General features: G+C 40.2%; 1 protein-coding gene across 1 annotated transcript in view; it reads left to right on the top strand.

Annotated features, from left to right (window-relative positions):
- Positions 1-6,959: 6,959 nt before the first annotated feature.
- The window catches only part of LOC145978442 (uncharacterized), a 95,307-nt gene continuing 82,993 nt past the window's right edge, over positions 6,960-19,273 (top strand). The window contains exon 1 of the mRNA XM_083111088.1: positions 6,960-7,405. Coding sequence (XP_082967214.1) covers positions 7,395-7,405 — 11 coding nt within the window. The 5' untranslated portion in view covers positions 6,960-7,394. The remainder of the gene's footprint in view (positions 7,406-19,273) is intronic.

The following is a 19,273-nucleotide window of genomic DNA, read 5'->3' as shown; positions in this document are numbered from 1 at the left end:
CTTCGGTCTCAGCACCCTTCCTTTAAGGAGCTTTCCGACCGAAGTAACAAGTAGCACGCGAATACGCCACATGAACGTGTCGTTTGCTGTTTGGACCATCATGTGCAATGAATGCTATTTAACAGTCTGGAAGTGTGTGTCACAAGTGTGACAGTGTGAACATCCCGTGTCGCTTGTCCCATTGGTTTGAAAGTTGCCTTACACTCATGTCGATGGCACTAAGAAAATTTTGTGGGGTTCCCCTTGTCGTTTCACGAAATCATCATTATCATCATCGCCGCGATTAGTTTAAAGCGGAAGAAAAGAGACAGTAAATATCAAAAATACAAATGCTTCAGTGTGTATATCTTTCAAATAAATGATGATGATGATGATGATAATGGTAATAATAATGAAAATAATTCATACACAAAAATTTAGTTGCCAAGAACATTCCACGCGTATTTTTTCTCCCGTATTATTAACGAAAGTATGACGATAACAGGACGTGGTCGACTGTCTAGAATGTTCGTTAATATCTTCGCGACCACTGTACCAAATATCATAGCAATTATCACATTCATAGAAATGCTTCATGTAAAAGAATCAGACGTTGCAGCGAAAACTCCATTTACTTCCATTATAAGCAGTCGAACACCAAGCACCGGGGTCAACACCAGCGCCTCTAGCGGATCATTTTCGAGTGGAACCAGCGAAAGAGCGCAGAACCATGCCGTTTCCACACTACGTTATTCTAGGCGCTGTACTGTTGCTTTGGTCCGCAAGCTCCCTTAAAGTGAGCGTTCAGAGCGATGTGACAAACGACACGATAGTTTCACACTGAAGCGACAAGCGACACAGGCCTCTTTAGTTTATGAGCAAATTTCACCGCGCATGCACAGACAACAGTCCTAGGAAACACGACACACGGTAGGTAGGTATTCATAAAACGGCCTAATCCGTACAACACGCAAGCGAAAATCGTCAAGAGCAGTTTGTTGAGTCGCTTGGGTTCGAAAGATTTCATGTAAGGGAGATTTGACACGCGACACATGCCGCTTGGGAACGAGCCCATCAACAGCAACATTGCACACCGTAGCGGCACGAGCGGCTGCACAAGCCTGCGTTCGATTGGTGGAATCCCCAAAGCGACACGGGCCTCCCCGATGGCGCAGTGGTAGCGTCGTCGCCTTGTAATCAAGGGGTCCCGGGTTCGATACCCGGTGGAGGCACAAGTGGTTCGGATCCCACTTTAAACTTTAGGTCCAGTCCCAATTAGCCTTACTGTGCATAAAGTGGACTTAAAACAACAAATCAACCAATCAACCAACCCAAAGCGACACGGGACTATCGCACCGAAGCGACAAGCCATACAATCTCATTTAGTCTATAAGACAGAGGGGACACGATACACTATAGCTATTAGAAAACGGCCAAGTCTGAGCGACGCGCATGCGACCAGCGACAAGTGCCGCTCGTCGTGTCGCCTCGTTACGGAAGGTTGCATTTATTACTGAGTGTTCATTTTCAAGCCGCAGATGCCGCTTGTAGCCTGTCTCAGGATTCTTCTTACTCCTTTGACTTCAGGTAAGATATTGATATGTTATTCACGTCAACTCACAGTATCCAAAGCCCGAATCACACGGAACTGGATTATCAGTAGAATGCCCTAGTTGGCGCTGGACTAGGGCATTTGCTTGTTTTCGCCTCACACAATACTTGTTAGGTGTTTTGTTACCTTACTTGTCGATAGACTTTTGTTCCCAGATTCATTGCGCGAAGCAGACAATCTGTAAAGATGGACGAGCAATTTGAAGAATACTGCTTTGTCCTTTTATTAAAAATTAAAAAAGAAAAGTATGGAGAAATTGGTTCGAAAAAAAATATGGTAATAATTGCGTACCGAACAAGCTTTTTGATGAACATGAGATTCGCAGTTCCATTCTGAAGAAAAATGTCACGTACACATCTCATCGCTTTACTTAAACACCTAAATATTAATGAACTGAACAGGAATGCACTGCACATCATCTCTTTACTTTTTTTTTATCGAAATACGGAGAAACTAACAAAAACAGCCAGCACTCAAAAACCACAGACAAAAAACTCCCCTTTTCAAACTCACAGATTATCTTCAGATGGCCAAACTTTGCTCTGAATCCAGTCGAGGAAAGCCAGTGGCAATTATAACATATCCTATTCCTCCAAACCAGCCAGGCAGCCATCACATCCGGGCAGCCAGTTCAGCGCCAACTAACTGGATTTCCAGTTCCGTGTGATTCGGTCTTAACTATTTGTCTATTACTAGGTCCTCCCCGATGTTATGGTGGTAGCGTCGTCGCTTTTTAATCAAGTGGTCACGGGTTCAATACACGGTGGAGGCACCTAGTGGTTCGGATCACACTTTAAACTGTAGGTCCAGTCCCGATTAGTCTTACCGTGCATAAAGTGGACTTAAAACACCAATTCAAACAATCAATCAAAGAGTCAATTTCTAGCTTTTTAGTGGGAAATCTTTGGAGTTTACAATCAGTATACTTGAGGGGGGTGAGGGTTTGTTGATTTTGAGAAGAGGGGTCGCAGTGAAAGAACTGTTTATAGAGTCCAGCGCAGATATTTCTGCCGTGCGATGCGCGAAACAACTAAAGAAGCAGTGTTGCTAATGGAGCAGATAGAAAAATCGCTGCAGTGCGCCGATGCACAGCTGTTACGCACAACAATAAAATTAGAGAATTCAGGTCTATCTAACGTTGAGTTTATATCAGGACTAGGATTAATATGTACTAACAAGTGGCTTTGTATGTAGCTACATACATATGGACTAAAAATTCGCAAAATATGAACTAACACATAAGTAAAATTACCAAAAATGCTGCAAAGAAGACTACTTCATACGATTCCTTATTTGAGTGATTTCAAACAAAATAAAAAATATATATGTATTATTTTTCATTGCATTAATGCATTGGTGGCGTTCTAACTTTTCACTCCCAAAACCCGTATACACTGGTATGGAACTGCAACGGCAGATAATAACATGCCAACGTGTTAAACCGCTACAATTGCACCATAACACTCCTCCTCAAGCAGTATTATTATTTCCTCTCTGAGATCGGCGACAGTCGGTTGCCTTTGTTGTACATTTACAAAGGATGCCGGCTTCCACAACAATAACAAGTACATATACTGCCACTAGACGATAAGCTGCGCGGCTTTTTCTTTTGTTATGAAGCAGGGCCGGCGCTAGTCATTTTGCCTCCCTGGGAGGTGGCGGCAGATGCCGCTCTATTTCGACCCCCCCCCCCCCGGTCATTACGCAGCAACGGAAAATTGAAAATCAATATATTCCTAACTAAAACATCAAAATATAAAATAAATAATGAGACTTCTTATGCTATTTCAATACTATTCAGCGCAAAAGAATATATCGCTCGATCACAGTTTTCAATAGGCTAATTTTTTTCTTCTCTTCAAATTTTGCCGTTCTGGGCGATGGCACGGTTCGCCCTCCCCTTCCGCCGGCCTAAGCTATGAACTTGGTCACCCATCAAAGCATGGCAATTTTAACACAGAAAACAATATGTATCGCATTAAGCAGCAAAAATGACAGCCTCCTCTATGCAATTTCTACAAGAACACGTGCCGGAGCCAGAGTTGAAATGATGTTGGAGCCACATAATTTATTTATTTTGAATAATTCCAAAATTATGAAACATGAACAATTTGTGAATTAAACCTGTTGAAATATGTAAAATTATGTATATTTTCCTTAAATATGTAAAAGTAAGTATTTATTAAAGTTATTGGGATGCTAACACCATGACTGGCTTCCTCCTTCATGAACTCGTGCACGTTGCTTAGAATTTCCCGAGCTTGGCTATGCAAGGTTTTTGATTTCAACTTCGACAGAACTGGAGGCATTATGGAATTTAACGTTCATTAGCAAACACACACTTTTACATACACACACGCAATACACGCACACAACGTCAAACCGGTCAAATACTTAGTATAAAATAAAAATATGGTGTTCCAATCCAACAAAACTCACCGCCACTTTACCTGCCTTTCCCCTTCCGTGACAGAAATAGTGCTTCATTATTACAGTTGGCAACACTAGTTACTAGCTAGCCAATGAACATGCACTGCATAAAAGAAGCAACCACTACGCCCTGCTATATTGTCACATTACCGTCCCTGCCGAACGGTGGGAACCGCGAGCTGGAGTGCTATTCAATTGTTTTCAATGATGTTTGCGCGAGTGTGTCCAGGAATGGAATGACAATATGGCAACAATAGCGAGCAGGGTAGAACACGTGATGCTAAGAGAGAGGGAGACGAAACGAAAATTCGTTTCTACGCAACGGCAAATTTATGTGTGATGCACTCTACGAGCAAGAATTTTATGACGATTGTCCCCAGCATGGCTGGACGAAGACCTACAGTAAACAATGGCAGTGACCACCTCCACATCGTTTTGCGCAAGGATGAATGGAAGGAAGGGCGTGGGGTAGCAGATGGTTGGCAGATTTAAGGTATTCGGAGGAAATTTCAGTAGGAAGATAGTGATCTTTGGACGTAAAGATAGCTGGGACACGAGGTTAAGGTCGGGGCAGATTCGTTACGGACAACGTGTGACGAATTCGGATTTGCGAGGGGGAATCTAGCAGAAATATAACTACCAAGAGCTTGCTAAATAATCGAAGATATGTTGGAACATCGTGAAATATAGAGAAATGATAGAATGCTTAACCTATGAAAGAAATTACATGAAAGTGAGATATTGATATGGACAGTCATAGAAAAGAACTGTTTCCAGCAACACGCAAGCGACACGTGCAGCTTGTGTTTCTTCGGTTCGGAATGTGGCACCGAACGAATGTGTTCCTTTCTAAGAGACATAGGTTGTTACTTTGGTCTGGTAACTTCTTACTTCGGTCTCACCTGTATGCGACAAAGAACAGGCAAAGAGCGAAAAGCGTCGCTTGGAAACGAACCTACAGTAATGAATGCAATCTGTCGAACCAAAGCGGCGTGACAAGCTTGAGAGGATATCGATCACCCAGTGAAGTTATGCCACAAATCAGTCCCTTACTTTTAACTGATTATATCTCTTCACTGGATTCATGCGTTCTTTTGCTCCATCTTTAGTTCCTGACCGCGAGGTATGGGGAGGGATTACAAACAGCAAGGCAGATTACAGACCTTGCTTTTGGTCAATTTCTTAGATGACACGATTTTATGTGATTTTTCTGTAATTCATTATGTGGGAATATATCGTCTTGTAACGATAACAATTATTGTATGCCTGTCTTACTATAGCAGTAGTTTATTTTTACTTTGAAATCGTTAAAAACATTCCAGCTGTTTTAAGGATAAACGAATAATTTAATTAATATAGAAAAACAAACAAAGCCCGCAATTTTCTTCGTAAGGTTTACAATATTTTCATAAATTTCTCACTCAATGAAATTATCGAGAAGTTCTTCTATATTTTTACAAAGAGATATCTGAATCGGTATTTTAGTAATGTATTTGAATCTGGAGTACTATTAAAACAAAATTATTACGCTTGAATACATTGAAAAATGGAAGTATTGCTGGATTTCGAAAGAGTGTTAAAAATAAGTATGATAGCCATTTTTGGATGTAATACACGCTGATTTGGGTTTCAAACAAAAGTACTTTATTCCGAGTAAACAATTATTTGGAACTGATTAATTATTTTGTTTGTATTTTTTCGAGACTTACGAGAAGAGACTTTTCATGAGCCGTCTCGTGTCATGTCTCGTGTCATGTCTTGTCCCGTGTGCAACACTAAGTATATGTGACATTGCCCATATTTTGTACTTAGCATCAAGGCCGCCTGCAGGATTTTTTTCTCTAGAGGCAGCAATGATTGAGGGGGGGGGGAAAGGTGGCGTGATGCTTTTCCCAGTAAAGAGAATTCTAATAAAACAACCCCACCGCTAGGATAATTGGCATCGCAACTTAATCTCCTGTCTTTCACGGGACCCCTCGTCAACGATTTGACGCTACAATTTCAAAATTTGAATTATGTGAAGTCTTTCCAGATATCTCGGAGGGGACAAGCTCCCTCTGCGGGTGCCCTTGCTTAGCATACGCCACTGACATACGTACATACATATGTGCGTACATTTGTGTGTGTTAGGAACTGTCAGTGCTGAAATAATAACAATACAGAAAGTGTTTACACACCAGAAGACTAGACACTATTAACTATATTTCATCACTATAAACCTCACATTACAAGTTTGTATTGATTAAGTGCATATATAAGTTCGGGTGTGTACTTTTCAAATCCAATACTTATTCGACCTACTATTTTGTTTGTAATAAAATGTCCTATATGTTCCCTGTTTTTCACTGTGATAAGTCTAAGTATACAGGGGGGAATGTTCTTCATGAAATATATAAACAGCGGGATCAAGGTGAGCAGCTAGGTAGAATCAAGCAGTGCAATAGCGAAGCATATCTTCGAAGTAAGTCAATACAAGAAGCTGCTCTGGTTCATTTGATTTCGAAGTTAATGATAGTGTATTCTAAATTACTTATGATGAGGTTTCCAATATGCTATCTTTCCTCTGTGTATGAGCGTTCTTACCCCTCGTTTCTTTTTCCTTCACTCTCATAGCCCATTTTTCTCTCCCCTTCTGCCTGACCCTCCTCACCTAATCGAGCGAAGGGAAATTGCTCTGATACTGATCCAATTCATACTCCCCCCCTGTATCTGCAAACATTCCATTCCATCGATTTCTGTTTCGGAAGTTAGATCAAGGTGCAGGGGGGAGACCTCAGATGATGACGTCATTGAGCACGACTTAAGACCGTCGTTCCCAATCCAACCTCACGCGAGACGTGCCTTTTTAGGGGGGGAGCGGGAGGGGGGAGGAGGAGTGTAGTGTTAAAGTACTGATTCGCACCGCCGTTACGTTCGTGAGTATTTACCGTGACAAGGCACGTTGCTCGCTTCCATACGCAAAACAACCTTTGCCGAGGTCCGATGCATTCTCCTTGCAACTCCTCGTAGCAGTTCCGTCCGTGACCGATAGTCGGCGCTCGGGTCGCGGCAGACGAAACGCGGCAATATTCCAGTACGAGATAGCAAGGACTGCCAGTGTAAACAAGACACCTCCGATACTAGCAAAGCTGAGTGGGAATTTTGACGAACTGTCGTGAGTCGTGAAGAAAGTGCTTTTCTGTTCCTTCAGTCTCTATTACGAAAAACTGTACAAGTTCAACTCTTGCAAGTTTACGTGCTGTTCACAAAACCATTGACTTCTATAACGTCCTTGTCCTGTTTTTGCACCTGTTGCACTGAAAAGTACAAGAGAATATTTTCAGGAAGTGCAGAATTGAAGGTTTCAGCACAGTTCCTCGTTCAGTCGTCCAGCATGGAAAACAGGTAAGAACCATGTACTTTTAAATTTTTATGTGCAAGGGCAATATTTAAATCTTTATTTCAATGTGTCGTATTTAAGTTTTAGTGACAATTGCTAGATATATTTCTTAGGAGTTATTCCTAGTGTCAACAGGGAAGGGTCTTTTACTAGTGTTTCGAAGTAATCAAATGATGCCACGAAAAACTTTCAAAAAACGACAGCTTCTGCAGCCACGAAATTTGTAAAAACTATAGCCTAAATAATGCTGTAATTTAGATTGGAAGACGACGAACCTGTGGTTTTAATGTTGAAAACAGGAATAGATTAGTCCTAACGACGTAATGTAGGTTAATTTAACTATCTGGTATATGGGTGGTTTACGAAAGTATAAAAACTTTCATGTGCACATTCTGTGATGAGTTAGAAAATGTTCACGTGCAGGGGCGGCGGGAGGGGGTGCTTGCGCGCCCTTTAATTTTCTTCCGCACCCCCTACGCTCAACTGAAAACTCTAATATGTAATATTATGTCATGTCATATTGAGCGCCGAATGATAGGTACTGAAGTAAGGCCGTTATTGTTGTATGCAACAGGCAAGCACTGAAAGAGGTGCCGATACTTTTCTGTACTGACGGCAGCATCTGTAAAGATCAGCGGCCGTTTTTTTTTCTTTCGTCAGCATTGTTGTTATGCATTTTTTCTTCTATTGTTTCTTCAAGTGGTCTGTTCGTGGTTTTTGATAATTGCCTGTAGCTTAATGTGAGTTATGTTTTATTCTTTGTTTGCATTGTTGATAAACTGTTTGTTTTCCGCCTGCTTGTTCTTCCTTACACTAGTGCAAAAATTTCAGCTGCTTTTAAAGTATCACCAGGTCGTGCTCGGGAAATTTTTTAATGCAAGTTGTAACATGAAGGGTAGTTTTCTTCTTAATACGATCTATGTATTTGTCCCACGTATCATGTCTAGTAAATGTACCATTTCAAGCTTTTTCAAAAAACTGTTAGGAAGAGGCCCAATGTTCACGAAAAAATTTTACAGTTCGTTGTTGAGGATAGAGTGAGGCAGAAAGGATTTTAAAGGTGACAAAGTTGCTGTGCTCTTCGCGTTTCGTCTTGTGGCAGACGGAAGGTATACTATGTATTTTGTACCTCCATTGGTTACATTGAAAAGGTTCAAAAAATTTTTTTTTAAGGGCAGGATGATTTTATTTTGTATTGCACTACATAGTTCAATAAGACTGCAACGTGCATCTGAATGTTTACACTGTATGGGCAATTTCTTGGAGTAAAAGACTTAATACATATCATCATGGACGTCCGGGGGGGGGGGGGAGCAGCATCCCTAGAAAATGAATGTCAATCTAAAGTTATATATTTCACACATATATTTTAATTTCAGTCAGTAATTTATGTTAATCAGAATGCAGTTGCCCCCCTCGTTGTGCTATTTTTGCCCCCCCCCCCTCTGCTACACCTTATCTACGAAGGGAAAATAAACTGTCCTTGTCTTCTCCCCCCCCTGCAGCTTTGGCACCTGGCTCCCCCAGTTTTGAAAGGTTGCATGCGTGTTTCATGTTTTCCTTATTTTCAGAATCGCACCCCCTAAATTTCTTCCCGCACCCCTAGATGAATAATCCTGGCGCCGCCGCTGTTTACGTGGTCTAAGTAGAAACCGTTGATATACGTATAGTCAGTTCATACGAAAGAGATTGAATCGTAGTAAGTTTTTGCTGAGTTTGTTATTACTTTTTGATTTACATTGGTAAGTTCGTTTTGATGTACGTAAAGTATGTGCAGCTTTTTATACGCGTTTTCATGCGAATCTTGCACGATACTTAAGTTGAAAAGATATTAAAGGGCTTGTTAAAATCAATAACATGGTGATTCAGGTTAAGTTGCTTGAATTGTTTTTGTCAGATTAGGTTCATAGCTTTAAATACATTCGAAATGTATCCCTTTCGAGTCCGGTTAAGAAATTTATGGTCTAATAATATTAGCTACCAGTTATCGTTTTATAGTTATTGGTCTTTCTATTTTCAAATCGAGATTAGATTGTTTTTTCGTTTTGTATAATATTTACTCTATACCTTGTTCATACGTAGCGTGAAATTCTCGGAATCTAATAAGGTGGTGTTAGATGGGTGTTGTCTTTCTTCCTTGCACACGTGTAAATAGCGTGCATTCTCAGATCCTATTACAAGATCATTTCCTTAATCTTGCAACGCCACACGCACCTATCAGCCTTCATCCATAACATAACTTCCGCCAAGTCGCTTATGAGTTTATGTAATCCCATATCTTTTTGCACGAATCGAACACTTTACATGAAGTTTACTGAATTGAGTTACTAAGTTTTGTCCGAATATTGTGCGCATACAGTCATGTATATTAGGTGGTGGTATTACATAAACTGATACGTAACCTTATATTTATTTATCTTTACTATCATTATTTTTTCCCCTCTGCTGCAATTGTTCGTCCGTAGTAGAACAAAAGTCGTGAGAGAAACAGATTACAAGGTCTGACTTCCGTATGCTGGACTTTTTCAAGGAAGGGAAGTGTTTGCGAAATGGAAAATGTTAAATCATATTTGAGGCTTTGAGAACGTAATTCAGAGCTTGTCGGGGAAATCGTTAATGTAAGTTCTGAATGTTATCGTGCTGTTAAATTCCGTTCTTGGATACCTTTATTTTGTATTTAAAAAAGAAAATGAAATTCCAAGGAAACCAAATCTTATGAACCCAACCTATTCTAAACTTTAAAATGCTATGACAAACGTAACTGGCCCAACCTTATCAACGAAAGCTGTCAATCCGATGCTGGGTTGACTACGTAAACAATAAATAAAAAAATGTTAACGAGAAATAATGTCAAAGCCAGAAACTAGTAACAATAAGTGTCATAGAAGTAAATACTATGAAATGACAATGGGGTCTCCAATAAAGGATAAAATTTAGTTCGTATGTCGGTGTACATGTGTTATTTCTGATATTCAGTGCTTTTTTCTGAAAAAAAAAAGTTCCGGTATCAAGTTGGTTTGTTCTTGTGTTCATCGTAAGACTACTCAAAATAATGTGTAAATGTGCCGGTGCAGCATATCGCCAGAAAAAAATGCACTGTTGATGGAGTTGATGGATATTTCGACAAGTTCTTATCGCTTTCAACACTAGCCTATTCTTGGCTATTTTAAAACATTATGCGCTCTCAAGTTTGATTCCGGTGGAAAGTCAACTATCCGTTGTTGATTGCGCGTAGGATGACATTGGTCGGGCGCTAGAAAAATGCCCCGAGTCGATGCGCCGGCCACATTGAATTGTTTCAGATTTAGAAGAAAACACGGGGTAGGAAGCCTGCAGGATTCGAGCATAGAACTGCTTAGGAGTGGTACGAGACTTGACGGAGTCTCGGTCTCGTCTCGTGTTGTAAATGCCTGTCTCGTGCCGAGCGTGAGGCTCGGAAGTTGATGACCTAAAAATATTTTAAAAAATGACCTAAAAATTTCAAAAAAATGACTAAAAATAGTTTCCGCCCTTAAAGTGAAAGCTTGATTTTTGTTAATAAGTTACAAGGGACTAGTTGAATAATTTGATAAAATCTGTTGTTTGGTGGTTTAAACTATCTAAGTAAATGGAAACAAAAAATTAATTGCTTATGTAGTTCTCTATACTTTTTATTTCAAGTTTACTTAAAATACTCCGCAAGATTTTTCTGTGCAAGTCATTCACCTCCTATCAGAGTGGCCCTCCCACGATACAGTAAAATAATCGGTCAGCTTCTGAAAATACACTTTTGTTTCGTGTACATAAGATTATATTTTTAAGTTGTGACTAATTTTACTTTAAAATTATAGATTAAAGCGATAATATTGGCCAACAAGGGAAACTCAAGGTAGACTTCACCCAAAGTGTTTTTTTTGTTTGCTGGAAGAAAAGTAAAAATTACCATAATTAATTACATCGCCAAAGATTTCAGTTAAAAATAATATTGTGCTTATAGGCCATATTTACGATTAATGGCGTACTTGCTAAAAAAAAAAGACCACGTTAGGGAATTTAAATATGTAAGATATGCTAGCAAACATAGGCGTAACTTGGCGGGGGCAAGAGGGGACACTTGCTCCCCAAAAAATATTCAGGTTTGTTAAAATTTACAAGTTAAGGATAGTGATTTAGCAAATGTAACAGTTATTTAGCAAATCCTGGACACTATTTTCATGGGATGATAATTTTTTAACTCTGCCCCCCCCCCAAGTTAGCCTCAAGTTCATACCTGCCGCCCCCAAAAGTGAAGTCCCCATGCGGTAGAAAATGCATTTAAAATTCACGAAACAACAGGGAAGGAGAATAAAGAAACTTCGAAAATTATAAAAATGCAATAAAAAACAACAAAAAGTACTGAACAATGACCTAAAAACTTAAAAGGCCGGAAAATGCAAAACAGAAACAATGTTTTTTTGCTTCAAATTACAGTGAAACGAACTACTATCAGGTTTAGCATTGTCTTCAAAGCTCATAAAAAAAGATGATTTGTCGTCAAGTTCCTAGCGCTAGTGATAAGTGGTAGACTTTCGATCTCGGCATGGGCGTTGATTGTGAATGTTCCTTCATCAGTTTCATGTAATCATCACTCATCCTCAACGCCATGATTAGCCAAAATTGTCAGAAGAGCAACGATAAATAACAAAAATACATAACGTAACAAGAAATTTATAGTTTTCGACAGGAAAAATATGTCTGGCAACCCTGAGTCCGTGTCGCATTGTTCCATACGTACAGGATAGACAATACACTTTTTTCTAGGGTTTGTGGCATTGAAAAGAGGCCTTAGCTAGTAAAGTGAGGTTGTTCATCTGCCTAGGTATTGCCCTATATACGCTGAGAACGTTTGTCTGTGTCGTGTGGCAACATAAGTCTATTTTTGTTACATTGATGTATTGGTAGGCCCGGAATATTTTCTACAACTTCCTTTCTTTGATCAGATCCCAAGAGCTTTGCAAATAGTAATATGGCTACCAAAGCCGTCCGTAAGATTTTTCTCGGGGGGGGGGGGGGGGTCAGCAGTGCTAAATATGGGGGTTAAGAAAATTCTCATATAGCATTTCCAGCACTAGGATAATTTTTGCATAGATACTTAATCTGCTGTCATTCACGGCACTACTCGCCCATGTTTTCATGCTACAATTTCAAAATTTGAATTATGTGAGGTCTTTCAAGAAATCTCAGGGGAGGGTGCAAGTGCCCCACCTGGCCCCCTTCTGCGGGTGCCCTTGATGGCTACGTTTAAAATTTACCCCATCTTTTCGCGTATCTGACGTTCTTTTTATAATATATAGAGTAAACGATATATGGGCTCTGTAATTAGGTATGTACCTGTTGAGTTCAGTACATAAATAAATAGGTTCGAATGCACCTTCAATCTCCGTGGATACGACACTATACTCTGACAGTCAAAAGTAAATAAATGAAATATATTCGTATGCTATTTACCAATCCTCTAAGGTTTGCTTCACAAAACGAACTGTTTTTGACATTGTCACAATTTAATAAATAATTTTCTTCTAATTATAGTATTGTGCATATATTCCTCAAACGTACTTACTGTATAGGCTATGAACAGGGAAAGTATAAACTGTTTCAAGATATAAAACTACCAATTTTTCAAGCAACCAACGTTGAAATAAATGGGTACTACTTTCCTACAGAATAACAGTACGGTAGTGACGACAGCGGAAGGATACAGACAATGCTCGTGCAAGAACTCTATGATTAAACGATGATTGTTGCTTTTTGACTGTTCGATTTAATCAAACGGATAATATTTATTGTTTTGAAGAAATCGTTTTAACAGTGAACCAGTTTAAAAACCTGCAGATGCGGAGAAGAGTGTATATTCCTTTACTCAGCAACTTTTAACCGTCTGCTAACTGTCTCTCAACATGGAATAAGCCGGCCAACGGTAACTCTCGGTTATCTCGGAAGTTAGGGATAATCGTGCTATCAACATTAAGCGAATCTGATTCATGCGGTCTGAGTTTGTTAAGCGTAATGAGCTGACTGGGTGTGTCTTTTGTGTCCGTTATTTCTTAATGCGCTCTTTCTTCCCAATAACTGCACTTTCCGCTGAGACGAAGATAAGAGTGCAACTCACCTTTATTACTTTCTCTGCTCTGCGGTAATTAGCCTTGTTGGTTTCAGAGTTGATTTCTTTATTGATATAGACGTGGTCACGTGAGTGGTTGTGATAATAAGCTGACACACGAGATATCAGTATTCACAATCTCGTTGTTCAAATTAGACTGTGTATAAAGTGTACTTTTATTTTGACACTCTAGTTAGGGATGGGCAGTATTGAGGTGAGACTTAACAAAGCCTCGGTCTCGTTTCTAGTCTCGTCACAAGTAGACTATACATAGAGTCGACATATAGACTAGAAAACACATGCGGTATGTTACTTCACAAACTCTTGCTAGTAAGGCAAATAACATTTCTCACTAACGTTTATTTTTTGTTTGTTTGATGCCTAGTTTCGACGCTACGAACTCTCGAAAGAAGATAAAGTTTGCCCTGAATGTATGCAACTACGCAACACACATTCAGCAAGTATCCATCAATGGATTGACATAGTAATTACAATAAAGACAATTTATTTACTTGGCCATAAGCTGGCTCGTGGCCTCTCCGATGGCGTAGTGGTAACGTCGTCGCCTTGTAAAACTGTAGGTCCAGTTCCAATTAACCTTTCTGTGCATTACATGAAGTGGACTAACTCAACTATAAGCTAGCTCGGTGGTCGAGCGCGTTAAGTGATCGACTTTCGATCTCCCCACTTAAGTTCCCGGGTTCAAATCCCGGTGTGAACATGGGTGTTCTTGTGAGTGACTTTTATCTAATCATAACTCATCCTCGTCGCCTCTGCTAGCCAAAGTGAAAGAAAAGCGACGCTAATAACAAGAATAGAAATACAAATTTACCTACCTGTAAATAGATATTTGAAGGACTCTGGTGTAAAACATAGTAAATGACATTTTGGTCATTTTTGAGTTCATTAACAAGAAAAGTTATTAGAAGCTATGCTGTAGATAAATTGTTTTCGTATTGTGTTTACCAAATTCACAAGGCGTCACTGAGTCTAATGCAAATTGTATGACTCGGCAATTTCACTGGAAAACTGAAGGATAGCACATTTTACTTTATAACTCAAAAATGACCAAAATGTCACTGAGCATGTTTTACACTCGAGCCCTTCATTTACGAGTATTATGTACTTGGCATGTCTCAAGAAGTCTCACAGTGACGTAATTTTAGTTTTCAAACGTCATACATTATTATTTATCAAAGTTTACAACGAAACAGTCTCGCTCGTGGGCCTGTCCAGACTTCTTTTCCAGGCAGAAGAGGGCAAACAACGTTACCAAATACATTTTTTCAACAGTTACACATTGTTAATGTCCAGTTGTTATTTGTAGCCAGAAGCACAACAATTTTAATGTTGAAGCGGTGTTAAAACTGTGGGCAACTAAAATTTCTAGGGCGGATTCAAATGCCCCTTTGCTCCTATTCGATACGCTCATGGTCTAGTTCTTGTCTCTGTAATTACATGTTTTGTGAACACACTCAGGAACGAGATATCAATTGCATTTTATGACTTTGGGAGTATTTAGACTGCCACCGCACCCTGCCCAATCGCAGTCTGAAATCTTTCAGGTGTTGGACATTGCCACGCGACATCCACAATGTATTCCTTCCGTCGTTAGCCGTGGTCGGACGAGCACCGCATGCAGATAAACTCGTTTTGCCCAGCAGAAGTCGCCCATTCGGTTCCGTTTCGCTTGGACAGAGCAGCAAAAAAACATGTCTGTTTGTGGAGTCTTCCTTTCAGGGTATTAATCAGCCTGACAGGCTGGAAAGGACAGCCTGTAGATCCACCAAGCTTTCCCAAACCTTGGAAAATATGCGAACTAGATGCTTCGCCATAACTTAGCGTAGCGACACTAGCGCCACTGCTCTCACGCCAGGGTTTCAGATGGGTTGGTACTGCAAGACGCTTCGACTTATTGCCTGGATAGTGTCAGTGTCAGAACGTCCGAATTGGACTTTAGTTTAGGTTAGGTTGAATGATTTTGATATTTGCCTGAATGTTGGTGGCTAACTGGACAATCTTATTTCTGTAAGTGCTCAACCATGTGTCGTTTTCCTCAATTTCCTTTCTTTTCTCCTTCGAAAAATATACTCCCCTTCCATTATTTCCTTCCTCACTTCATATTTTCCTTCGCTTCTACTATTCTTTGATAACCAAGGTCTCGTATGTGCTGGTTTAGGCTACACGTACAGTGGGATCCATGAGTATTACCGTGCAAATTGTCCATCACCATGTTCGTGCACTTTATTTGACACAATAAGAGCTTCAAGAATTAAAAGAAAACTCAAAACAAACTGTTGACAACTTCTGCACAAGCATACATAAAGATCCATCGCTTAAAAACACAGGATGTAAGAGAAAAATTAACGAAACTAATCATGGACAATTTGCACGGTAATACTTATGGATCCCACTGTACAGTAATAGGCACTTCTGGGTTGTAGCGATCGCATTGAAAGTTAATGGGATTGTTACACTCCAGAAGTGTCCGTGACTGTACAATTATGTTCTTACTTTGTTACATATCTTCATTAGTTCCTCCATTTTCTCTTCACGTAGTGCACCATGGATTGCATTTTGTAGACTAGCGAGTCTCTGGCGTCTGGGCCCACGGCCAGTGCTATAATCCTCCGTAGAGCTCGTGTTGTGCGATGTCCTTTTGTGTTTGTGATTGTCCTTTAACCTATTTCATCTTAGCAAAAAAGTGGTAGGAAAGCGAAGTACGAAATCAATCAGTCAGTGAAATCCCTTCTCCTCTTCACTTCTCTGCTGCGTTTGCAATATGCTTCGTGGTCGTCTAGTCGGTAGGGCGTGTGACTTCCACGCGGGAGACCCGAGTTCGATTCCTGGGGTGGGTCGGAATTTTCCGGCCTTGTCCCCGCATAAGTGGCTCTGGGGCTCACCCAGCCTTCCAACCTTAAATCAATGAGTAGCTGGGGAGTAAAGGCGGCCGGAGCGTGGTGGTTTCATCGAGAATATGTGGGGCCCTATCCTCACATCCCCATAATGTGCCTTCACGGTACAGTGCTATACGGTACGTACGGAGAACTTTACCTTACCTTATCGTGATTTGTCTGATGTAATCAACCCTGTATCAGCCGACCTCCGTGTCGTAGTGGTTACCATGGCGCCCTACGACGCCAAGAGTCCCAGGTTCGAATCCCGGCATGGGTGTTCTTTGTGAGTGTCCCTTCACTAATTTCATCACATCATCGCTCGTTCTCATCTTCGCGATTAGCCAAAAGTGGCAAAATAAACAGAAAAGAACCCTGCATCTTCTCTGAATCGTCTATTTCCACATGTAGGGTCTGCAAGAATGAATGGTGGGGTTTTGTGTGTTTATTGTGCAAGATACGTTACACGGCATAACTTGAAAGTTGTTCCATTAGTTTCAACGGTAAGCAAACAGATAATTTAGTGACTAAAGTAAATTTTGCATGAACTTAATCACTTCAGACAGTCGATTGAGGAAGGCCCAATTATTGACTACCGCGTGGGATAAATTATACAGGGTGATCCGTTTGGGTATGGATAAAATAAAATGGATGTTAAATTTTTTTGGTCAAATATAATTACCTGAAATATTGTATACGAAAGACTGAAAGCTGGGAGTTTTTATTTTTATACACTACTAACAGTTTGGTACAGTTTTCTACATGGCCTCCATTGCGAACTAGGCACAACTCATAACGGTGATTGAATTCATTCCACGTCTGGTGTAACATCTCGGGTGATTCTGTCGAAAGCCTGTGTGATTTTGAGTTTCAAATCATCAATGTCTTTGAATAGGCAGTGTCTTTAACGAAACCCCAGACGAAGAAGTCTGGAGGTTCACTCACACTTAGCATACCAAAGTACACATTTAGCCCATTGCTGGTTCGTAAACGCAATTTTAACAATAACGAATCAGTTCAAACTTCATTGTTGCCAACACACTACAGCAAAACTCCCATGTTTCACGCACGAAAACACAAACACGAAAATTTTCCTACTATCACATTTACGTTTCTATTAATGTTTTATTTTATCCATACCCTGTACAATCGAAGTTATTACCGTCGCATAGAGAGTACTTTTTTCAGCCTTTGCTGATTGGTATCCTAAACTTGAGTTTCAACACTGCATGAGCGGTACACCCAGTATTAACTTCTAAAAACCGAACCAGAAGTATCACGAACACACAAATATGTCCCTGACCAACATTATTGGCGATATCGGAACCAGCATCTGAAGCACAAACGCGTTGTTTGATTAATGACCTGTTTGCTTCTGCAAACGAATCCTTCTGGACAGAAGAAAAAAATTGTACTGTGTTTATTTATTGATGACGTCTTCATCGGATAACGGCAAGGAACGGATGTGTTCGGCCTTTAAGAACGTTGCCACCGCACACATTAATACGCTCCATTAATTATAAGGTTAGTGCACGCCATGTTAGCATGAATAATCGTTTATTACCTTTCTGTAATATTATTTTTTTCATAACAGCTATTGAACCGGACGAAATCGTTCATGTATTTATTCCATGCGAAGAACTAGTTGCTCGTATCATACAGGTAATCACTGATATTGGCAGTAATGAGGAATGTGTACCCAATTACAAGCCCGGTACTTTTAAGTTTCTAAGTTCACGGGCAGGCCATTTGTGTCCCTTTCTTTATTTCGAGGAAGGTGCTTAAAGAATTCTACAATATAAAATCTCTAAGTGCCTCAGTAACCTACTTCTTCCTTTGCAACAAAGCCTGTTCTTGTGCGTTGATTGTTATCTTTTTTTGTTGCCACACATTGTTTCCAGCGTTTATGGATGGAAGGAAGATGCGATCATGTACGGGTCTTTTTGTTTTAGGAACATTAACTGGGTTAAACTGCAGTGAACTGATGACCTAGCCAAGCCTTACCTAGTAACTATTCGCGTTCAAGAGGTGAAAATTGGCCAGGGTATCGCGATTTGTCCACCGTCTCGCCCATTGCGGAACCAAGGGCCTAGAGCGCTCACGTGGCAGCCCTGCGTACTAATCAGTAAAGCCGCTTCCTGCTGTCATCTGTTATCTCGAAGTGTCTTTGATAACACTGGCACAATATTCTTTTCGGTTGGAACTTTAGTATTAGAAAAGGATCCTTGTATTGTACTACGAGTAGTGATGATGCATTCTCAGCTCAGAACTTGTAGTGATTAGTGAAACTTTTGAAACACACATACGATTTGAATGTGTTTATTATTTTTAGGCACGTCGGCACGCTGTCATCTTCCAACATGGATGATAAACAATTGGGAACGTTCACACAGATTACTTTCTCTTAGTGTTTAATATAATCACATCACCCAGGTTCGAATCCAGGTCTAGGAATGGGTGATCATTATGAATGTGCCTTCATTTATTTTAACATGTCGTCATTATTCCCATCTTCACGATTAGCCAAAAGTGGCAGGGAAGCGAAGTAAAATAAACCCAATGTATCAATATCGGCGTATTGTACACCATGCCCCCCCCAATAACTCCAGGTAACGATGCAGATTAATTTAAACTTCAACATTTCAATAAGAATTCGTTATGCCCTTTTAAATCTGGTCCGGCGATATGAATTTAGTTTTTAGCGAAGACCACAGAGGAGTTTGCACGCACATCGAGATCGCTGTATCTTGCGCACCATTGTTGTACAGTGGGATCCATGAGTATTACCGTGCAAATTGTCCATCGCCATTTTCGTGCACTTTATTTGACCCAATAAGAGCTTCAAGAATTAAAAGAAAACT

Source organism: Lepisma saccharinum, chromosome 24 (genome assembly GCF_977018435.1).
Source record: "Lepisma saccharinum chromosome 24, izLepSacc3.1, whole genome shotgun sequence".
Lineage (NCBI taxonomy): Eukaryota > Metazoa > Arthropoda > Insecta > Zygentoma > Lepismatidae > Lepisma > Lepisma saccharinum.
This window is presented reverse-complemented; position numbering and strand designations above follow the sequence as displayed.